The sequence below is a fragment of the Xyrauchen texanus genome, chromosome 23 (assembly GCF_025860055.1).
Source record: "Xyrauchen texanus isolate HMW12.3.18 chromosome 23, RBS_HiC_50CHRs, whole genome shotgun sequence".
Classification (NCBI taxonomy): domain Eukaryota; kingdom Metazoa; phylum Chordata; class Actinopteri; order Cypriniformes; family Catostomidae; genus Xyrauchen; species Xyrauchen texanus.
Genome location: NC_068298.1, coordinates 39986212 through 40010403, shown reverse-complemented (window position 1 = coordinate 40010403; position 24192 = coordinate 39986212). Strand labels below are relative to the sequence as shown.

The 24192-nt window shown below is 40.7% G+C and overlaps 1 protein-coding gene across 1 annotated transcript in view; it reads right to left on the bottom strand.

Annotated features, from left to right (window-relative positions):
• The window catches only part of trpc3 (transient receptor potential cation channel, subfamily C, member 3), an 80513-nt gene that overhangs the window by 55122 nt on the left and 1199 nt on the right, over positions 1-24192 (bottom strand). Inside the window, 3 exon segments of the mRNA XM_052154516.1 lie at positions 975-1160; positions 7722-7772; positions 15273-16038. Of these exon segments, the coding sequence (XP_052010476.1) occupies positions 975-1160; positions 7722-7772; positions 15273-16038 (1003 nt within the window).

Below are 24192 nucleotides of genomic sequence, written 5' to 3'. Positions count from 1 at the left end.
CATTCTACGGCAAGCCTCGAGGGGATAAATACCAAATCACACACTTTTACAAGGTAAATGAATCGCATTCAAAAGCAATGTATTTATTTTTGTACAATTGTTTATGCACACCGATACTCCTGTTGTTATTTTGGTGAGCTGCATGTGACAGGGATTAAGAGAGTCTGTCACCCCTCCACCATTCTTAATTGGCAAGTGTGTCATACCACCGACTAAAGAGAGTGAGGTCTCTTTAGTGAGGTCGGCAAGTGTAACACCCATGGCCAAAACCAAGTTGTTTTGCTAGTGTGACGCCGGCTTTAGACAAGGTAAATGGTGTCCACAGAACAATCCATATACAATTAAATCAAACTGGCTTGGGAAACATCAATCCTTTATTAATCCCAAACAATGTGTTTCAGGAGATGAGCCTTTCATAAACACAGACTACATTTTAATTTTAGATATACAAATTAAAGAGGCCCTATTATGCTTTTTGGGATTTTACCTTTCCTTTAGAGTGTAATATAGCTGTTGTGCATGTAAAAGGTCTGGAAAGTTACAAAGCACAAAGTCCATGCCAAAGGGAGTTACTCTCTCCCACAGAAAACACCTGCTGACCAATCAGAGCAGACTGGGCATTTTGGAAAGGGGGGCTTTAAAGAGACAGATCTACAACAGACCATTTCAGACAGAGGGCAAAAAGAGGTGCTGCAGCAATGTACAGTATGAGAAAAATGATTGTTTTATGAACATTAAAGCATGTAAACCTATTCTAGTAGACCCCCCAAATAAAACCATGAACCTGTAAGTGAGCATGATATGGGCTCTTTAAGGTCAGCCCTTTGAAGCATATTGTGGTCAGTAGTGTGTAATAAAGAGAAGAGTGACGTGTTGACAGCATGAAAGCATGAAAAAGTGAGTATACAATAACAGTATTGCTGCACAGTAATCCTATTCTTAATCAAGTGTGGCAGGACTAGATTGACACTTGCCTTCTTAACCTCATATTTAATGGCCAGTTTTACTCTGCTGAGCAGGGAGCGATGATGCTGCCCTTCCTCAAGCTCTGCTGAGATATCTCCATTCAGAATGGCCTCCACCTCCTCAGTGTCCCTGCACAGATCCAGAACGCCAACCACAAAGTCCTTACACTGCATAGACAACTTCCTGTAGTCATTCTGCAAAGACAGAGAGTTAGGCACAAGTTTGTTTAGAAACTGCAAAATGAGATCTCACAGTTAACAAGTGTATTCCCAAAACGTTCAGTCAAGTCTATCAGATTCAGATAAGCTTTGCAACATCTGACTAAAGGGCATCAACAAGAAATCAGACTCCAAGCATGGAGGAGAAAAATAAAAAAACACTCAGTCACGATATAATAATAATAATAATACTGCTACTAATAATACTAATACTAATAGTAATAATACTTCTACTACTACTACTACTAATAATACTACTATTACTACTACTACTACTAATAATATTAATAATAATACTAATTATACTACGACTACTAATAATAATACTAATAATACTACTACTACTAATAATAATATTTTTTTAATTAACTGCTTAACAATTATTTTTATCTTCACTCAAATATTTGTCTATTTTTATGATTTAACATTTTTAATTTCAAAACAAAATTTCATCAAATTGAAATGTGTAATGTTTAACTAAATTAAATGTATAAAATGTAAGATGTTTTGTTTTTTATTTTATAATATTTTACTAAAGATTACTCAATTCAATTAGATGGAATTTTATTATGAAACTGAAATGTGTATATTAAAATAAATAAATGTGTGTTGTTTTCCTATAAAGATATCTAAACAGCTTTAAAGCAAAATGCATTTAAGTGTTAGTTTATTATGTGTAAGATAATCAGAAATGTATTGTATATTTTGAAGAATATTTTAAAGATTATTTTTAATACATAGTATCATGACAACTTGTAATAATCATATGGCTAAATGTAAATGTACAACTTTTATCCCCATACAGACCAACCAATTAGGCACGATCATGATTTCTAGCTCGATTACACTTCCTAGTGCGTGACGTATGTGCCACTATAGGAAGTGTAATCGAGCTTGAAATCACGATCGCCAAAGAGACTGCTGCCAAGATTTATAGTGGATAAGGAGTTATTTTTTGGTCTGTTTCTCACCCAAAGCCAATTGGATCACTTCAGAAGACATTGATTGAACCACTGGAGACTTATGGATTCATTTTCTGCAACCTTAATTTGCTTTTCTGAGCTTCAAATGTCTGGCCATTCTTCTGGTCACCATTCACTTACATTGAAATCAGAGAATAGATTTTCTTCCAAAAAAACATTGTGTGTGTTCTGCAGAACAAATAAAATTATACATATCTGGGTTGGGATGTGGGTAGAAAATGATAAGATAATTTTTGATTGAACTATCCCTTTAATAAAGCATTCAAGTCATGTCAGAATGATCAGATTTATGAGAATAGTGAACATGAACCCCACCACAAGTCATAAATCCAGTGAGATTTTCTTGGAGTGATGATTTTCTGAGATGTATGTCAATTTAAGAAGCATGGCAAGAATCAAGCAAACTGGTGATTTCACAGTTTAGATTGAATGCATTTTTGTCCTATTGATGAAGCATAAAACTTTCAAAAAATATGACTTATTTATTTAATTTATATGAGATGACAGGCTTGTGCAACAAAATAACATTTCTCATCAGTATATGTGGCCACAAAATCATTTTGGCTGTGTTAATACCAACGGCAAAATTTTTGCAAAAGGTGTGTATTTTTGGGGGAATTTTGATATTTCAACATCAGTTCCTATAATACATCTATAATAAACTGTGTACTCAAACTAGTTACACTCAGGACCTTCAGGTCCACAAAAATTTCCCCATTGAAACTGCAACATTTTATCCCAGTGCCATTAAAGCATAACATCATGAATTCTATAGTTTTATGCTTTCATTCCAGAGCCCTGGCTTAAATTTGTTTTTTTAAATATATATTTTCACCCTTTTTCTCATGTTTAGCCTATGGAGCAAATACAAGCTTTTTTCCTATTTTCTGTTGGATGTAATATAGAGCACTGCAGGCCAATTGAATAAATGATGCAGCTAAAATTGTGTGGGTGTGTTGGTATGGATGTCAGAGTGTGTTTAGTTTGTGTGTATTGAGAAATGTGTGTGTTTGTGTGTGTGTGTGTGTGTGTGTTATTTGGAATTATGTAAACAAACTGGCATTTAAAAGGTTAATATCCTGAAAATGAATGAATATTTGGTAAGTAAGTTATGATCAGGACTGATGTTGGTTAAAAAAACTAAGACAGTGAAAGTGGAAAATTATATTAATATTAATAAAAAAACATTTTATTGACGCACAAGGGTTAAGATGTATCTTGGGTGATCCAATCATATGTGGTCAGGCGAGACACATAGTTGTTGGTCGCACAAATGCATCTGCTGTGAGCACTTGTGAGTTTCATATATCATCACTACATCATAAATTAATAAACCGGAAAAATTTCACAAAAGACAAAGAAGCTTGGAAAAATGGCACACCAGGTACAGCTCAAATTGAATCTACTGTAAGTGCACACAAGGACACGCTGAAGACGATCCATAAAGATCTCGTACACGTTTATGCAAGCTCTTTAATGCATAAAGAAACTGGAACTGGAAACTGGATAGCAATGAAACACAGTTAAAACATCTTAACAACAGCATAGCAACAACCTGACAACCACCTAGACACGCTAACAACTGCAGGTCAATGTGCTACAAACACAGAAAACAACTTAGCAAAAGCATAGTAACAATATGCCAACAATATACTGTAGCAATGCACTAAAACACACTGTAACGTTAGTAGGAGGAGGCAGACGAGGAGTGAGGATCTAAACGCGGGTTTTATTAATCAAAAGTGAAAACAAGACAAAGGAAACAAAGGAAACATCCACGATGGGAAAACTGAAACAAAAACACGAAAACATTCAAAGGGTACAAGTGAGCAGGGCAAAACATTAACATCCAGACAACTACAAACAATGATCGACAGAGACTGAACAAACAACCAGGGTTTAAATTCAGAGGGGTAATGAAGATCAAATGACAAACAGGTGAGAACAATAATTGAAAGCTGGCAGTGATGAGGGCCGGGAATTGTGGGAATTGTAGTTCATGAGAGGTGACACGAGAAATAGGCAGACAACCAGGAATCGTAACACACACACATCAGATCACCTTGACAACTGCATAGCATGACCCAGCTACCATCCAGAACACCCTAGTAACCACAAACTGTAGCATCAATGTGCTAAAATGCAAAGAAAACTCTTCAGCAACCTTTAGAACACTCTAGTTTATAAAATAAATATTGTTTATTCAATATTGAATTTTCATGAGCACTGGTAATTATTCATACAAATCGCACCTTGGTTAAATGTAAAGGAAATTTATCAGAGTAAAAGTAAAAGTCAAAAGAAATTTTATATTCAAGTAAAGAACAAATATTGAACACTGTATTTAATACAGTAACAATGTATTTGTATTTTGTTACTATACACCTCTGCTAGGAACAATCCCAAAACCTAACCCCAACCCTAACCTTAGACCATTTAAGTACATGTAGTTACCTAATATTACTCAGTACTTTCTTGGGTAAGTACACTGTAAGTGTAATGAAAGTGCAAAACATTTTCATGCATGTAAATAACCTGTAATATGCTTGTAATAACACCATATCGAAACAATCTCAGGGGTAATGTATGCAGTCGTCCCTACCGATTACCTGAGCACAAAAATAAGTGGTTCAGGAAGAATGAAAGAATATGCTCAATATGGGGTTTAAAGAAAAATCCCACAGTGAATGTGCCAGCCAGGTGGTGCTGGTTCCAAAGAGCGGCAGCTCGGTCCGGTTCTTTGCGAATTATAGAAAGGTCAACTTGGTGTCTAAATTTGACGCACATCCAATGCCTCATATTGACGAACTGCTTGATCGGTTAGGTGCAGCTTGCTTTTATTTGACACTAATGTCCCATGAGAAAATGGCCTTCTCTACACCGTTTGGTTTACACCAATTCATATCCCTTACGTTCGGTTTGTTTGTGGCCCTGGGTTACGTTTCTGTGCCTTATGGACCGAGTCCTCAGACCACACTTTGCGAACGCTGCTGCCAATCTGGATGACATCATTATACACCGTAATGATTGGCAGCGGCACATGCAGCATCTGAGGGTGGTTCTGAGGTCGCTGCGATAGGAATCACGGCAATCCCCAAGAAGTGCGCAATTGGATGGGTGGAGGTATGATATCTGGGGATCCACTTGGTTCACGGGCATGTGCATCCTCATATTGATAAAACCGCAGTGACTGGGGCCTGCCCAAGACTAAAGAGGAGGTGAGACAGTTCCTGGGGCTGGCTGGCTATTATAGAAGGTTTGTGCCTAATGATTCGTATGTCACCAGTCCGCTGACTGTTCTCACTAAAAAGGGAGCCCCAGCCCCAGACCATGCTCCTGATTTTACTCTCCCTTTTGCTTTACAGACCGATGTGTGGATCAGCCGTTTAAGCTTGAGGTACTGCGGAGTCTGGAGGGCTCCCTGGCCTGAAAAATAAAAGGCTTTACGTTGGATTGTTTGCCCATTGACTCATTGACAAGCGCCATCTCACATTATTGTATCAGCTTTATAGTTTAACTTTCCCTGTGGCATGAACGGATGCATGTTGCATCAACAGGGTGGGAGAACAGGGTTCGGATCTTGCCTTGAAACTATTAAAAAATCGCCTTTGCATAATCAGTCATGAGCGTGATTCAGAGTTTGCATTTATCCCTCTAACATTAAAGTTTTACTACACTGATGGTTTAGGTTTAGGTTTGGGTTGGGAGTACAGATATAAAATATGCGTTCCTCTTCATTGTATTACATCCTGTACAGCTGAAAACAACTCACTTCTGGCACCCCTCCCTGGATAATAAACCCTGAGCTTACACGTGAGTAACTGCTTTGGCCACTGGGAGCAGTGTTTCAAATTTGGTAAGCACAGACCGATTTCAGCTGAAGAAAAGTCAACCTACTGTTTCCGAATTCACTGTGAGAAGAGTCTGGAAGAATCACATGCAAAAGTTGCACAATTGTTCAGTGAATTTGCCATTTTAGGTGCTTTTTTATGCTTTAAAGTGAGTCGCTATGAACTGCTATTGTATTAAAATCATTTAAACATAAATAATGACAGCATTTTCAGTTTTGGTTGAACTATTCCTATAACATGGAACAAATTACACACATCACATTTAGAAACATTATTGAGAGTATGGCATAAGTATAATCTAACAGTGTGCAATTCAATGCAGGGCCTACTTTACAGATATCATGTAAACATATCGGCCTGATCTCCCAGCATGCACTGCTGCTGAGCTTCTAGTCCAAAAGTGGCATGCTGCCTGTGTCATTGTTCACTGTAGGGTTCATTATATCAGACCACCATGATGAGAACAAACCCTCTATTATCAGCATGGGAAAAACAATATTACTGACCATATGTTCTATGAGACATCATGATGTTATCAAAGTGGGTCATGGGATGGATCCATGTTTGATGAGTACAACAGCTGCTTGTGAAATGTATTATAAGGAACAACAGAAATATATTTTCTGAATCTAGAACTGAACATTAAGAAACAGATGAAATATTTGAATAAATCTCACAAAAACATGGTGAAATTTCACTTAGTTTGACATAATTAATCACTTTTCTCATTACTCTATTGTTTTTGGATGTTTCACTTTTGAGTTGTATGTGTATTTCCTATTATTCTTACTAAATAGTGATTCTCACTGGATCCTGTAATATTGTATAATATGTTTTACTGTATTGCAAAATACATATATATTATATGTATATTATTAATATAATAATATTGTATTACTGGAATACAATGTTTTTAGTTAAATAAGCATTAATGAAAGCCAGTTAAACAAATACTACCATAATGTCATGTCAATGGGAATTTTTGAAGTGAAATGTGATTAATTGTCATGAAAAATAGGATTATAGAAGTATTTTCTCTTTGAGCAAAATATAAATCCTTATTCCTTTCTTTTGAATTCGGTGTGAAATATCACCCTTAATATGATAGGACATGTTTTTGTCACGATTCACTGTTGTCTGCCCTGTGTTTTGCCTCTGTCATCTGTTCCCCATGGACTGGGTCAGGAGGCCTGGGAGGCGACCACAGGACGGGGACTGGGTCAGGAGGCCTGGGAGGAGACCACAGGATGGGGACTGGGTCAGGAGGCCTGGGAGGTGACCACAGGACGGGGACTGGGTCAGGAGGCCTGGGAGGCGGCCACAGGACGGGACAGGGCAGACAACAGTGAATCGTGACATTCTTGACAAGTTTTGTGAGATTCATTCATTGATGCATCATAAACCAGCTGAATAAAACAGCTCAATGAAGCCTAAACTGGGTTGATGTGTTAACTGATTTAAGCTTGTCTAGCTGATCCGTCAGCCTGGCCAATCTGTTCTTCAGCTCACAAGTGCCCAAAACCCCTCTAAAACCAACCAAACAGATCAAGCTTACCAAACTGGAAGATCAGCTAAGACCATTTTAGGCTGGTTAAGGAACAGGTTGACAGACAGTTTATCCTTGACTGAAGAGCTGAAGGCAAGCATACCAATAAGAAATCGTTAGTGGGAGTTAGTGAAATGATTTAGTCAAACATATTTACCAGAAAGAAGCCATTGTGCTGCGATGTCTCTTTATTACGGTTCTTTTTTTCCTGTCAACGACAGCAGCACATACAGACAAACATGCAACAGAAGTTAAAAATGTTGTTAAAATGAAGATAAGTGTCAAGATAAGAAAAGTAAACATAAGTGGAACTGAGTCTGAAATTCTGACAAGAGTCTGGAATGGTGATGGAATTAACAGAAGTTTGACACAAGACAAAGTGCAGCTCCCAAATATCATTGGCCATGTACACACTGTAGCTAATTTGTTGACACTCGCCTTCTGAGTGCTTTGTCGTGTTCTATACACACAAAATTAGGTTATTTACAAGAATGACAACCGCATTCTAGCATGTCTGAGACCAGGAGCAAGTTTATGATTTCTGAGGCCCCAAGCAATCAACCAACCTGGGGCTACATTTCGAACAATTTTGCTAAAAGAAATGTCAAAATAGTTTAAATCATAATTTTAAATTCTTCCTATAGACCATTGTAGCCAAGTACATTCAAAATGTTTAGTGAAATAAAAATCTAGTTAAAGATATTTAATGCATGCTTTCCAGTTTTTCCACAATATAGTGATAAAAAAGCAGTACCTACCTACATATATGTTTACAAAATACTTTGTGTGTGTGCGTGTGCGTGCGTGCGTGCGTGTGTATGTGAGTGTGTGTGTTTGTGTGAACAGGGTGTGCAAAACCTACTACTTCACCTAGTAACATTTTGAAATTCAGTTGTTACAGTATATAATAATATTATAACCCAACAATTATTTATTGTCATCCAATTTGTCATTATAATATTATACAGTTTTATTATTATTATTTGAGGATTTGTTGTATACAATAGTAATGTAGTTCTGTCTTATTTACTTTGACCTGGAGCTTATATTCTAATGCAGTGTATTGTTCATCATGTTGCAAAAGGCTGTATTTTACATTTACATATTAAACATACAAGCCACAGTGGCCCCTCGGCACACTAGAGCATAAGAAAAAAAAACAAAAAAACATTGCTGTTTATCAAGTGCTGAAACTTTGCTTAGTGCAGAATAATCTGCAATAATGTTAAAAAATTTGAACAGTCACCTCTTTGCAGCCTGAACTTGTTCAGAACGTTACATTTTTGTGACATCTGCACTAAAAACAGTGTGGACGCAGTCCAATGACTGAAACAGAACGCAGGTGTCTCGACATGCGTTTTTGAAACATGTGTTTTAAAAAGCTTTTTGAACTTGACACAGTGTCTAAAAATGTGCTGGTCCTGCGTGAGACACTGAAGAAACAGCGAGACGTGGTACAGCAGTCAAGGATGTTTTTATAGCACTTGTTTAGCTAGAAAAGCAATGGAAAAACAGAACAGAAGCATGCGTCCGTTTTGCGTTTGCGCGTATCTATGTGAGTGAGCATGTGTGGGTGAAACAAGTCATAAATTACAAATCCGAACCCAAAGTTCTACTGACACAAACCTGGCGGCTTCGTGAACCGCTCTGAGACTGCAGAAAACAGCGTATTCATGTGTGTAGCCACAACATGTCACCCCTCAAGCGGTTTTTGCAGAGCTTTCCTACTCGGGCTGGGGGGCCTCTGACGTCCGGGATGCCACGCAATTGCGTGGAGGTTAAAACTGCTACTGTCTGAGACCTTTGTCCTTTTGTTAGCAAAAATTGACAGACATTAATTTGTCTCTAGTGGCTACTTTTACTTGGGACCAAAATAGCTTACACCAAATGGGTTAAACGGCTGGAATAGACGTTTCTTGTTTACAGCTGTGAGACAGCAAAACATTGCTTTCAACCATCATGGGTTCTGGACTCCTTTATTCTGCAAACACAGCAGGAAAAGAAAATGCAAATAAAACATTGCAATTAACCATAAAATGAGCATAGTTAGGATAGGAATATAAAAAGTTCTCATGGAATCATGTTTCTGGACCTTAATTTTTGCAGAATGGCTTGTTGTAGGTATAGCTGCAGTTTACTGGTGAAATTAATATTAGAGGCGCTACAACAACAATGACTTTTATTCACTTTCACACAAATCACGAGTAAAATGCCAGATTATCAGTTCATAAACACAAATTTAAAGGTTTTCAAAGTTAAGGATTAGGGTAAGGAGGTCGGTTTTGTTGATTAAAAATGCTGGTTACGTATATAACCGTGGTTCTGTAAATTCCAGATGACCTGCCAGAGACAGTGTTACAGTAATGGATGGATGATCACAGCGCCAGCCAGATAGGTTGAAAAAAGTATACCAACAAATTTATGTAGTGACGTAAACCGAGCTGAGGGAAAATAAGCCACTGCAGCTCTGCACCCAGCCTCAGATCATTGTAGCACATTCTGAGTGACCAGGAATTCCGGAATTTACAGAACCACGGTTACATCCGTAACCAGTGTTCTGTTTCATTCCTCCTGACTGCCAAAGATGGTGTTACAGTCATGGATGACCAATACAAACAAGATCATGAGGAATGATTCACCAGACAACAGGGGTCATCACCGAAGAGCTCACATCATGGCAACACTGACATTGTAGAATCTTGCAAAAGTGCATGGGGAGGACCAGGTGGCCACAGCACAGATGTCCACGAGGGAAGCACCCCTGAAGGCAGCCCAAGAAGAGGAGTCTGCCCTGGTGGAATGGTAAGTGACTGTCTCAGGAAAGCATCGTTGAGCCTTCTTGTATGCCATGGTGATGACCTCAACAACCCACCCTGACAGCTTCTGTTTGGATACAGGGGCACCCTTCTTAACACCACCAAAACACTAAAACAACTGATCAGATAGTCTCACTGCACAATAGCCTCTACATAACATCTCAAAGCCTGCAAGGGGCACAAGGAAAGAAAACATCCATCATCACTGGATTCAAGCACTGTTGGTTGGAAAGAACACAGCTCAATGGACTGATTAATGAACTGATGCAGGAGCATCTTAGGAAGGAAGTTCGAGTTGGGCTAGAGGGTAACACCAGCGCCTTCTGGTTTCCATTTCATGCAGGACTGACTCATGGGCAATGCATGAAGCTAGCTAACCCTCTTAGTGGCAGGAACGGTCAGAAGGAAGGCTGCTTTCAAAGACTTCCACTTAAGGTCTGCATTCTCCAATGGCTCAAATGAGGTAGAAAAAGAGATTCCAACACCAAAGGTAAGTCCCACAATGGGGAATGGGGAGTGCAAGCAGGATTAAGATGTCTTTCACCCTTAAGAAAGCTGCAAATCAAACTGTGGGAACCCAGAGATGAGCCCTGAATGGGTGAGTGGTGCACCAAAAAGGCTGTCACATAAACCTTCAGGGTGGAAGACGCCCAACCACTTTCCAAATTACCTTGTAGGAAACTAACTGCTGTAACTGTGCAATGCACAGGGTCAAGATCTAGAGGAATTGGGCGAAAGGCATACAGGAGACAATCCGGCCAGCTGTGCAACAGTGTGTCCTGTCCCAATGGACTGGACATCTCAATCTGGGCAAACCACAGTGGGCAATTGGTTCTGTCCTCCGAGGAAAATATGTCCCTGGGCTACATACGGGTAAAGCCTGCATTCCCCTGGATGTAACCAGTTCCTGAACTGAGCATCTGTGGCCCGATTGGCTAACCCCGGCACTTTATACATCATCATTGAAGGTACAGCCTTCAATGATGATGAAAAACTGCCCACATCTCCAGATGGTTGATGTGATGGGAAGTGGGGCTACCCTGGGTATGACGCACTTGGATATCATTAGAGCCATGAAATCACTTCTGGATATAAGCCATACCTTCTGGCGTGCTGTTAGAAGTGTCGCAGTGAGAGAGCTCAATTCCTGTGTAACGTGACCCATGGCCAGCAAGGCTATTTGCAAGAACTGTGGAACAGAGTGATCCACATCAACAGACTCTAAAGAGCTGTTGGCCACAAAAATCAGTTGGCAAATAGTGTTTTCAGCACAAGTGATATAGGCAACAGGCTTGTATGCTTTCTTGAGAAAAGAATCCAGGTGGCCACACTGGGCACTAGGGCATCGGGCGTTCCCTCACAATGCTTCATCCTGGGACACCACAAAGGCGGCGACCAGCTGTTCAACTTCTGGCATATTTCACACGCCAATGGACTCCTCCTTGGCCATAGAAGCTAAGGTACGTGCAGTTTTGGATCACCTCTTGGCCGTTCCTGATCCTTTCAGAGCACTACAAAATTCTGCCATAAAGTCTTTACTTGCAAGCATAGTAAAATTATCTGTAGGTTGAGATTTGCGAAAGAACACATTTCACTGAATAGGATGGGCAGGGTGCTAATCAAGTTAGAGATGAGCCACTGCCATCTCAAGCACTGTCAATGTGTCACCCACTGGAGGTGGAGCAGTACCTGAAGAATGGCATGAACCTCCAGAGCCACCCAAGTCGGATCCAGATGGCACGTCCTGCGAATCATCAAACTCGGCAGTTTCAGAAGCAGGGTGCTGCTGAAATTGTGTATCAGAAGCACACATGGACATAGTGTCTAGGTGGGAGCTATGAGGAGTATAAGGAGGGGCGGTATCCTTTTCCTTCGATAAACGTGATAGCATTCTCAGTGGCTGTAGAGACCAGGCTTGCTGGTTGACAGAACTGCAAGAGTTGTTTCATCTTCAGCATACCTGAGGAAAGGCCAGAAACCTTTTTTGACAACAGATGCTCTGCCTTTAGAATGATCTATTCTTAGCTGGAGGTATGCCAGCAGCTGCATAGACACAGTGCTTTAGAGATCTCTGCTTTGAAGCCAGTTACGGCTCTCAAGATTATCTTTCCGGTTGTGGTCTCTCAGACAAAGGCAGCAAGCTACTGTGTGGGCACGTATCCATAAGCGCTTCATGCAAGTCCCAGGCATGATGGGAAACGATCATGCCAATCATCAGGAAAGAGCTTATTAGGACAGAGTTTACAATTTAGGGGAATATGCAAATGAGTCACAACCTCCTGATGAACCATGAGGATCTGTGGAGAAAGGATACCAGAGTGATAGTATCACATAATTGGCTCAATCACACCCACGGATAGGACCAACAGGCATAAAGAGAGAGAAAAATAACACACAAAATAGCGGGAAACATTTGCGATAAATGCAAACACAGCAGCTCGAATCCAACAGCTTGTTTAATTCAACAGATAGTAATACACTATAGATACAGGCTAAAGGGGAAACCTAGCCCAAGGCGCGGATGACACACCTCCGGATAAACTGAGAGGCATAGTGACACCGATGATATAAAATGAGCTCTGTATGAATAAAAAAGTCACTGACCCAAACCCAAAACAAAAATGTATCGTCACAGCTTGGGAGGACGAGACTTCGCTGCTCCAAGAAAAAGATGTACTAGACAATGCAATGAAACTTTATGACCTAATCCGAAGGCGAAAAGTAAAAGAGACTGTGTGCCGAGATGCAGTGGCTGATATTCTCTCAGTTCGGCTGGTATACTTTTTTCCGACCTATCTGGCTATCGCTGCAATCATCCATCCATTACTGTAACACTGTCTCTAACACCGTGGTCAGGAGAATGTAACACAACTGGATAGAGCATTAACCTTAAAATCTTCATCTGTTCGGGAAAATATTTTACTTGCTTTTAGCGCCACACAGTAGAAATTTGTAGGCTTTGGAGGTCAATGAAGACGTCATCCTACAGGCCTTGGAGGGGAGCACAGGGCGACCCCGCCAGGTGGTGGTGTTCTCGAGGCACAGGTGGATCGCAACCGGTCTGTCCATCTGGGGGACTACCGTGTACCCGTGGGCCGCTCCGCCATCAAAGGTAGTGAGTGTGGATGAGCGAGAGGCTTTGTGACGGGTGGAGAAGGGTGTCCTCCATGAACTTGTCAGCTCATCATGAACTTCTGGGAAGAAAGGAACCGGCTGTGAGCAGCGCGCAGACCCAAGGAACCAATCATCCAGCCGCGAAGGCTGTGAAGAGGACGGATGGTTCCAGTCCAGCCCCACGCTGACAGCGGCCCGGGCAAGCATGTCGGACATCTGGGCATCACCCTCAGACTGGGTGCGCTGGCCCGAAGGCGGCAGCCCAGTTCAGTCATCTGAGTCAGACGCAGGACCGCTCTCCAATGCAGCAGCGGGCTCATCCAGCTCGGGGGGCTCAAGAGGATAGGCTATGAGGCAAGCCGCTGTTGCCTCGAGCCCGGACGGAAGTCAACGAGCTTGCCAGGGGGCGGGTGGCTCGCGGGGGGCGTACCCGGCAAAACCGAGCCCGCTGCCATCCCCAAATCGCCTCCATCGCCAGCCGGGTCATCCTCAATCCCGTAGGAAGAAGGAGCGACGAGGGGGGCGGCTGGAATGGCGTTCCTTCTGAGGAAGGAAAGCCAGGACCGCAACGTTGCCATGGTCTTGTTCTCGCAGTGAGAACATGAGCCATCCACAAATGCTGCCTCTGTGTGATCGCTGCCCAAACACAAGAGACAGCGCCTGTGGCCATCAGGAGCAGAGAGCACACTACCACATCTAGGAACTACACAGGGGCGGAAGGGCATCTTTATAAAGACGCGTCAACGCCAGCTGTGTATATGCTCTTTTAGAGAAAATAACTCTTTTAGAGAAATAAACTCTTTTACTGCGCTGTCGAAGCGCCCAGGGTCAAAGCTGCACTGCTATCGCTGCACTGCAATCGCTATTCAGAGATAGGAGGAACAGTGTATGACTCGCAGCTCGCTGCATACACAACCAGTTGGCTCGAAGAAAATTTCTCTCCCTTTATACCCGTATGTTCGGGGGCGGAACATGGAAATTCTGTCTGCCAATTTCTCATTGGCCTTTTCTCATAGATCAGAGATGCGAAAGGCTCTCAGGAGAGACCCCTAGTGTCGCTTCTTCGACACAACGCCGAAGTGAGCGACAGACGGGGAACTAGTTTCTGTTAGCATGAATTCACAAAATATACTGTTATTATATATTTGTCTTCTGAATCAAACGAACGACTTAGCAAAAACAAACATTTTAGCAATTTTCTCTACTCTACAGTTCATTTTATCAAGCTAACAAATTCTGGACATCAGAAAACTTTCCTGAGGTAAATGTATACTGTATAGTTAAGGGAAAGTTGACGCCTTCCTCCTCAATCTCTCATGTAATTTGCCGATTACATGAGAGATTATCATTTCAGCCAATGTAATTGTGTCTTTCAACATCCCCTATCAGATAAAACAACAGTTTTATCAAAAACAACAGAAAACATAAAACAGCAAAAAATCATGTTTTTGGACCAAAATATTTTTTTTTCCAAAAACGGCCCATTGTTACATATAACTCACTTTGATGGAGCATGTCACAATTCAGTATGGGTTTTGGGATTTGTATTGTTTTGGGTCGCACTTGAAGTTCAAAGTAAAATCTTGGTTCTTTGCGGTGTGTACGTGGCCAATCGCTTATGCAAAATGTTTAATGAAATACAGTATGTATCTGGTTTTGTAGCAAAATATTTACAAAAACATTTAAAAAAAGAATCATGCTGAACAAAAAACGAGTGAAAAACATAGTGCACACTCAAAAAAAGTGGTAGCCACTGCCAAGAGAGGCAGCCTTCCTACCTTAAACTCCTTCTCAATGTTGGCCAGCTTGGAGAGCTCATTGCTTAGCTCAAGAGCAGTCAGTACAGGGTCTTCACTAGAGAGTGAGAGGTATGCGGGGCTCGCCAGACCACGGTACGCATTTATCCTGGACCGCGAATGGCTAAATGAGTCCTTCCTTTGCTTCTCCGTGCAATCTGCGCATTTGCAGAAATAGTCGTGTGGCCGTTCGATCCTGGCTCCCTTCATGAGCAACATGTGCACCACCTCGTACTTCTGGCAGTGGGCAGCCAAGATGATTGGTGTGATATCAGGCGAGAACCGTGTACCGTCTTCGTCGTACGAATAGAAGTCGTCGTCCTGCAACTCACAGGGGCTACGAGTCAGACGCTCGTCACTCGCAAATGACGGGTGACCCAGCAGGGCTTCTACAATACGCACGTAACCTTTGGAAATAGCAAGTAGGAGCGCATCCCCAACACGGGCCAGGTTGTCTCGCCGCAGGAGCAGCTCAGTGACCTCCAGGTGCTCATTGCCAACGGCCAACTGTAGTCCGTTCTGTCCCATGTAGTCCACACTGTTCACGTTGAGTGTGGATGACTCTTCCAGCATTTTACGGACCACTGGGATGTTGCCATATTCTGCTGCATCCAGGAAGCGTTCTTCTTCTGCCGTAAGGCTGCTGCCACGGGCGTTGAACATGAACGCAGGTCCGCGGACTGCCTGACGACGACCCTTTTCTCGTGGTAAAGTCATCCTGCGATGGGAAAAATGATCCGAGACTTTCCTGGAAGTGGAAAAAAAGCAAAAAGTAATTTTACCTTGTGTACATTACAATTACACTATATGCTTTAAAGCTAAGACTGAGCTGCAGCTACAAAAAAGAAACCAATGTAAATACCACACTTAATTTTGATTAGGACTTCAAGCTCATCCAAGTGGAAATGACTTTCTCCACTCTTAGCCACTTGGTTATATCTTGTGTCAGTCTTTGACAAACATCTGACAAGTTGACCCCCTGACTGAGAGCTTGACAAATGGTGTATCATTAGGGACATGCTCACAGAGGGAAGGAAAGGAGAAGGTGTTTCATGGCAGAAGGTCCTGCTGATGGTGAGATCGCCCTCTGGCATTAAATAGCTTTTTAATTAAACATAACAGATGACGAAATTAGACAACAGGTGGGTGTCTCGTCGCAGTGACATCTGTGCCAAAATCAAGCTGGCCCACATTTATTAAGCACTTGAGTCCTCCAGGAAAGAACTATATCAACAGTAGTCGAGAGTGAATGGAGCGTTATTTAGGTTCAGTTATGTTAAGTGAGTTATGTGAGTTCTGGAACTTCTGCCAGACTTGCCAAGATCAAATCTATGTAACGGTGGTCTGTAAATGATCAACACCAATTTAAACTGTAACTGTATAATCCACTGAACACACTTATATCACTATCGCTTGTAAGCCAAATTTTTATTCCCATTATTAATTCAAATTGGCACTACTCTGAATAAGCTCCGTAGGTTAAGGCCACGCCTTCTCATAAATAATCATGAGGAGGTATAAAGCGCATATCTCTCCATCTTATCCCTTCATTCATTATTGATTTCAAAGCCATAAAGCATAATCATGTTCCTATTCCTATTTTCCTAAAAACAGCAATGTAAAATACATGCATATTTTCATTGTCTTCCCAAAAAAAATTTGGGGAAAAATTTAATTGAACTTAATTAAATTAAGGAAAACTTTTACATGCAATTAAATAAACATTTTCCACAAAATAAATAAATAAATAAATGTTTTGAATTGATTTGTTCTAGTTTTAGCTGTACAAGTTTAAATTCCTTTTATCAGAGCAACTAGATAAGATCTAATTACTTGTTGTTACGATCCCGTGTTGTCTGCCCCATGTTTTCTGTTTCACTTGTCACTGATCACGCTCCATGTCACGTTTTCCTTGTTGTCCGCCCCTTGTTTCACTGTCCGTGTAAGAAACTACATTTCCCATGTCTCCCGGCCCTCATCACTGTCTGCACTGTGTTATTGTCCGCACCTGTTCGTGATTTTGTTATTACCGTGTCTGTCTACTTAAACACTGTTGTTTTCCCTTTCCTTTGTGGTTCGTTATTCAGGAGGCGGAGCCGGGAGAGGCTCCAGTGGCTCCCTCAGCTCCGCCTTCTGAGCCTTCTAAGCCATCGCCTCCCACGGCTCCGCCCCCTAGTTCTCTTTCCAATAATAAAATTCATCAAAACTCATTCAAGACTTTAAACGTCTTTAGTACAAATCTTAATCATTATTCTGCATGCTCTTCGAAGTGATGAAGCAGCATTTGGCTAGATAAGCACATAATGAGTTTATTTAATTTATAGGCTGAATTTGAAGTAAGTGAGATGGACCTCGTCTCCTCTGCAAGACTTACTTGGAAATTGATTTCATAGAGCCGAGCATCCGAAGGTCCCTTGAGCATCAACATCACGAGAGGCCAGAGAGGAGGGAGGCATTCAGCTCGAAATCTGGTGCACAAACTCTCAAGGAAGATACTTTCCCCAGCTGATTCTTTAAAAAAAACCTAACCCCTAAAACACCTGAACCTGACAAATAATCGAAAATGGCTGCTCTGAAATGTGAATTGAATTAACGAGACATTGTTTTATTTTGGTTAAACTTCCCGCGTTCCAATCAGCACACACACACACAAACATGTGCACACACACACACGCGTGCACACTCAAAAACCAGTGAATTGGTTCTATTTTGCTTTTTTCTAATATAATACACATTTTCATGACAAATTATATCAGCAGCATTACAATGTGAGTGAAAAGGTGAACTGAATATTAACATGAATTTCATAAATTATATTGTTAGAAAAAATATGCAATAATTGTACCTTTACGCCCTCAAAGGTAGACCCACAGTACCCTTTATGTGTTTATTGGAATGTATTTATACCATAACTGTCAAGAAAGTGTACATATTAGAAACCTAAGTGTCTTATCTGTCCCTAAAAGGTACATATTACTACCTTAAGGCAGAGGTCGCGAACCTGTGGCTCTTTATTAAAAAAACAAGTGGCTTGCAGGGTATCTCACCATTCACAAACACATGATCATTTAAAACTTTCTAGAGATAATTTTCTCAAAAAAAAAGTGTGGGTGCGATTGCAAAGCTTGAAGTCAATGTACACAATTTTGATATACTTTCTTCTGAATGTGTCATACAGCCTACTCCTGGTGAACAAGGTTTGAAATGAACACCCGTCAAATGCAGATTTTTCTGATGTACCAGCCACTGTGGAGGGCGACCTGTAAGACATCTCAAAGTGATATATAACAAGAAATCAGACACAAAGATGCCTGTTTGATGAAACATGTGATTATATTTCGAAGAACAGATGAAAGGAAAGCCACAGATGCGCGTCTGATTTGATATGTGTGCGCAGTGAGCTCTGCTATTCATGAGTGCAATGAAAGCACTTCTCCAAGACACGCACATGCATAGAGTTCTAAGCCTCATTTTCCAATAACTATTGAGTATACGAGTGATTTTATGAACCTTCATTATTTTTTTTATGTGCGGCCAGGGTGTGAAATAGCACCCACCACAACTTTAAATGTGACAAGGCTCAATCCAGTTCGTGAGCTCCTCGTCCCAATGCAGGTATTTCATGCACAAGTAATTTTGGTGTCCTGTGAGTCGTCTCGGAGTGACACATGACAAGAAATGCTGTTAGTCACAAAGACACATGCTTGAAGAAAATGTATTATATTTTATTATATAAGAACAGACAAAGAGAAGACATCATTGCTTGTGTCAGATTCACTGTTTGTTCAGAGACGTGCAGCAGGACCCTGTCTCGTGGAACACATGCACGTAAAGAGTTATCACTCCTTTTTCTCCATTTCATTTGTCTGAAAACTGTTTGAATAATGTTGTCTATAAGAAGGTTGCAAATGATCTCTGATCATCTCAGGAGTTTTTGTGAGTTTCATATGTATTTGTATTAAGGCCCTGTTTATTCAGAAAGAATATGCCGTCTTTGAGCGGAAACGTCTACTGGCATTGCAGAGTCTAGACAGCGCGTGCAAAGGACAACCACTGTAAAGTGGTGCATCAATCACACAAATGGCCATTTTGACTGTGATGTATTGCATGTTTATCCCAAAGAAGCAAATGTTTTTGAATCTAGAAACTTGAAGAGTTTTCATTAGTGGCGTTTGCTAAGGCAAGTGTCACTATTATTTTTGCAAATTGTTCTATGCAATAAAAAAATGAATAAATAAAGACCATTTTAAAATCACATCAAATTGAATTAGGGACCTGAGCCATATCTAGGGACCAGATCCTCAAGACTCTTTGTGGGCTCTTTTTGTATTGGGTCAGTAATGAAACCTCCCCCAAACTGTGTGGAGATGTTAACGGATATGTGCAGGTTGCGGGTGTGGGGCAGGGGGAGCATGAGCAGGTTAAAAACAGAAGTAGAAGCAACATCACAAGAATGTGGAATATGTGTAAACTCTGAGTTATGATTGTTAGGACAGTACACATGTACGTCACAAGATTTTGAGCATTTCTCCACATTATTCATGAGATGGAATGCTTCCCTCCGATCACAGTTCTGACTCATGCATGAGATCCCATTACAGCGGAGAATTCAAAATAATCGGTGCATGGCCAGTGTGAGTTAAACAGCAGAACAGATGTGAGAGGGGCTTCGTGGTAAGCTTGCATTAGAGCAGATATTTCAAACTCATGGTCATAACAGCTGTTCTGGGCAGTCGCAAGACAATAATAACACTTCGGTCACGAGAGTAGATTTTACACTAAACACCGTGAGATCTAAATCACTCGTCAGAATGGACCACAGCCCATAACAGGACAGGCATGAGCATTTGTTGGGTGCAGTTCTGCTCCTCGCTGAACATATAAATGCTGTTTATGAGGGGAGGCTGTTAGACAGACTGCTGATTCCATCACTTATTCTCAGTGAGTACGATTATGTTCAGGATAAGAAGACTTCCTGTACCCTATTCATGGAATCAGGGTTACATACAATATGTAACCGAAACATTTTTATACAAGTAAACCTTTAGAAAATTACGGCCAAAGTCTTTAGTTCTATTGTCCCTAAACTCTTACATATGTTTCCCTGGCTTATGCAATAACCATTAATGCTCTCATGTATTAAGCAGAAGCTTTAAACAGGGGCATCATTTTCATTCAGATATGAGTGAAGTAGAGCGTATTGAACAGCTTTCTGAATGATGCATTGGGATATTCATTGTTTACATTAGAATATACAGTGATGCAAAACACAGTGTTAAAACAGTCCCAACTCAAACAGAGCTCATGGAGGGAAGCAGGACAAATACTTTCTTGACTTGAAGCCAATCGAGCTCCATTCTAGATACGTTTAAAACGCATTCAAAGTGTCATGGTGGATCCAGGCTCCATGACTCAGGTTGGGTGCATTTTCACTGCCATCACATGCTATTTGAATGATCCTGTTTCCCACTTCTGAAATCCTTATTATGAGTACGTCCCATTCAAGTGTGGAACGAAAAAGAAACATGGAGGACTCAAGGTTGATTCTTGCATATTTAATGGCAGACTCTAATTTTTACACTGTAATGTTTGTTTGTTTGTCAGTCAGCTTGCTGATGTAACGATGCTGGCAAGGACAATGATGTAAAGATGAAGGAACCCAAGTGCAATTTATTACTTGAAGAGTGACATATCAACCGTGAAACCAAACCAAACCAAAACATTAACTGAACTTGACTTGACTTGACTTGACTACAAAACATAAACTTGGCTATGAACTAGCAAAAACTAGACTTGGCACAAAACAACAAAGTTAAATACACATTCAATACTAGACAAAGGACAATGGTAAACATGAGGGCTTAAATACATGACATGGGGGGAAAATAAACCAATGATCAAACAGAACACTAAACAAGATAGACAATTCAACTAAACCAATGACAACTAGAACTGATAACAACCTAATGAAACAATAAACCAATGAAAACATGACACATGAACATGGAGGGAAAACAGGTCATCACATGACTAGGGAATCAGGAACTAAACTTTTCAAAATAAAAAACATGGAATCAAAAAATGAACAAAAACACATGATAGCTGACTTTAATGGAATATTTATGAAATGCATGCTATTATATGTAAAAATTTACAATATGCATAAAATGGTTACTGAGACATGAAAATGTATATGACCAAAACAATCAGCAAGCACTAATAAGGTAGCTGCATTTAGAAAAATGTATCCACCTGTAAAGCAGTTCAATGGAAAGGAGGCGGCGAGATCTGCTCTGGCGATATAAACAATAATTTAATGATAATGGTTAACAAACACACTTTATCCCTCTCGGAGGCATAATTAGCATGAGGGACCGGGTGTGTATAATCATGACCCGGCCCCACCCTCAAAAACACTGTAAAATTTAAATGAGAGGGAAAAGGCCAATGTGGATCTGCAGTGAGAGAGCGATGAGAAAAAAAAACCACTTACTCGCCAGTTCTCCTATACGCCGCAGCTTGTTCCTCGGCCACTCCTCCACCCTCTAACTGACGACAGACATGCCTCTCTGGGCGGATCAGAGGCAGTCCGCCAGCCCCTGGCGGACGGAACGCCCCGCCGCGTTCTCGGGGAACAGAAGGGGCCTCCCCCACCCCTGGCAGCGGTTCTCCCGCTCTAGGCGGTCGGCAGCGAGCCCATCCCCGCTCGCGGTCGGTGGTCTCAGACCCCGCCATGTTTCAGCGGCTGGTACGGGACTCCGCCTGGCAGTGGCCCTCACGCTCCAGACGGTCGGTTAGGAGCCCCTTCTCCCCTCGCGGTCGGCGGCTGCTCCGTTGGGGTGGATAGTGGCGAGAACTCTACTAAGGCGTATCCCTCCTCCTTCCCGGATTTCAGCACCAGTGTAAAGCAGTTCAATGGAAAGGAGGAGGCGAGAACCGGCCTGGCGATATAAACAATATTTTAATGATTAACTTAAACAAAAGACAAACATACATGACGGACATGTCCGTAAACGATCTCTCTCTCGCCGCACCACCGTCTGCCTTTATCCCTCTCAGAAGCTTAATTAGCCTGATAAGGGATCGGGTGTGTATAATCATGACCAGGATGCTCGGTACAAGGTTGCCTTCACAGGACGCATTCTACAGTATCTAGCAACAGCTTTCTTGATGAAACTTATATAGTATGTTATAGTGGGAGGATGGCATTTCATGATTTGATTTATATATATATATATATATATATATATATATATATATATAAAAAAATTATATGCGGTAACCATTTAATGAAAGCAATAAGGCACTTAACGATATCTTCACACCATAAATGCACCCACATTTTTTAAAGACTTTAGATAATTACAGAATATATTTTAAATAATAATCAAAAACTTGGTAACACTTTACAATAAGGTCCCATTCACAATAGTGCTTAATTTTAGATCGTCAGCAAAATCATCACGATTATATCACGAATATTCGATATATATTCGTGATATAATCTTGATGATTTTGCTGACGATCTAAAATTAAGCACTATTGTGAATGGGACCTTATAGAGATGATTGTAATTTTTATTTAGCCATTAAGAGCATAAATAGACTAATTTCATGATCTTTCAGGGCTGTTCAATTAATAAAAAAAACATTCAAATGGTGATATGATCATGTGTGATTATTAAACTGCATAAAGCTGCAATTAAAGACGGATAAAGATGATCTGATGAATCTGTTCTGTGTACACTGTTTTTGTTTTTGTGCTTTCAGCAGTTCAAATGTATTGTGAAATGAAAGAACTGCAGCTTCAAGCATTCACGCAATTCCAAAGATTAGTAACCGTGAGAAGTTATTATACACATGTACAAACACAGCACAGTATAAGATTATAAGACAGAAAAGATTAGAATAGAAGAACAGGGAGCACTGCAACAGATGTCATGACCCCCACAGAGTCCCCCACTGAACATTGAGTCAGTCTGAGATTACATAAAGAGACAAAAATTTAATTGATTAATGAAAACGATTTATGTCAAAATTATTTTTTAGGAAATTCTCACTTTTTTCACTCAGTTTTCCACAAGTGTCTAAAAATGTTGCACAGTACTGTATAAAAGTGCATATCAATGTAAATTGTATTTTCTCTTGTGTTCATTACTGTAAGTGGAAACTGTGGGGAAACATGCCTTTATTATTTTTTTAAATTATTTTTTAAAATGTCGTTAAAATATTGAATCTTGGCTACAATGGCTGTTTGGTTGAAATGATAGTTCCTCTGATTAAAAAACCAAAAAATCCCTTTTAAGCAATTCCAAAGCAAACATTTACTTAGATATACTGTTTATTGAATATCCTGCACTGTGCAATGAGTCCCGCTCTGCTGTCTCGCTGTGGCTTATCAGTTGCCATTTCGTAATGCTTTTAGAGGATTTGGCAGCGCTTGGCCCACTCCTCAACCGGTCCACTGGGAAAAGTCCCTGTGCTCCCGATGGTCAGTCCATCCCGGCTTCCTTTGTAAGGTGGGATTTAATTAACATAGAAGCACGTCAAGTATTAACTCTGATCTAAAAGCCCAACACACAAAACTGATGAGGGACAGCCGGCTAGCTTGTTGAGGTTCTCCCATGGAATGTCTGCTGATGTGCCACTCAAACTTCACTCTATTTATGACCCAGTTGCCATTGATCTTTTGAAGCATCAACAAATTATTTGATGCGGGCAGTGGAGGGCTAAAAGCAGAACAAGACGTTGACCATGTTTTAAATGGCGTATACCATACTACTCTTACTATTTTTGCTAAAGCTTTTCATGTTGAGAGCAAACAACGCTTGACGCTGGCATTGAGTGGTGTGTTGATGCCCTGACACGAATCATGTAAATTCCATATCCACAGCATAAAAAAA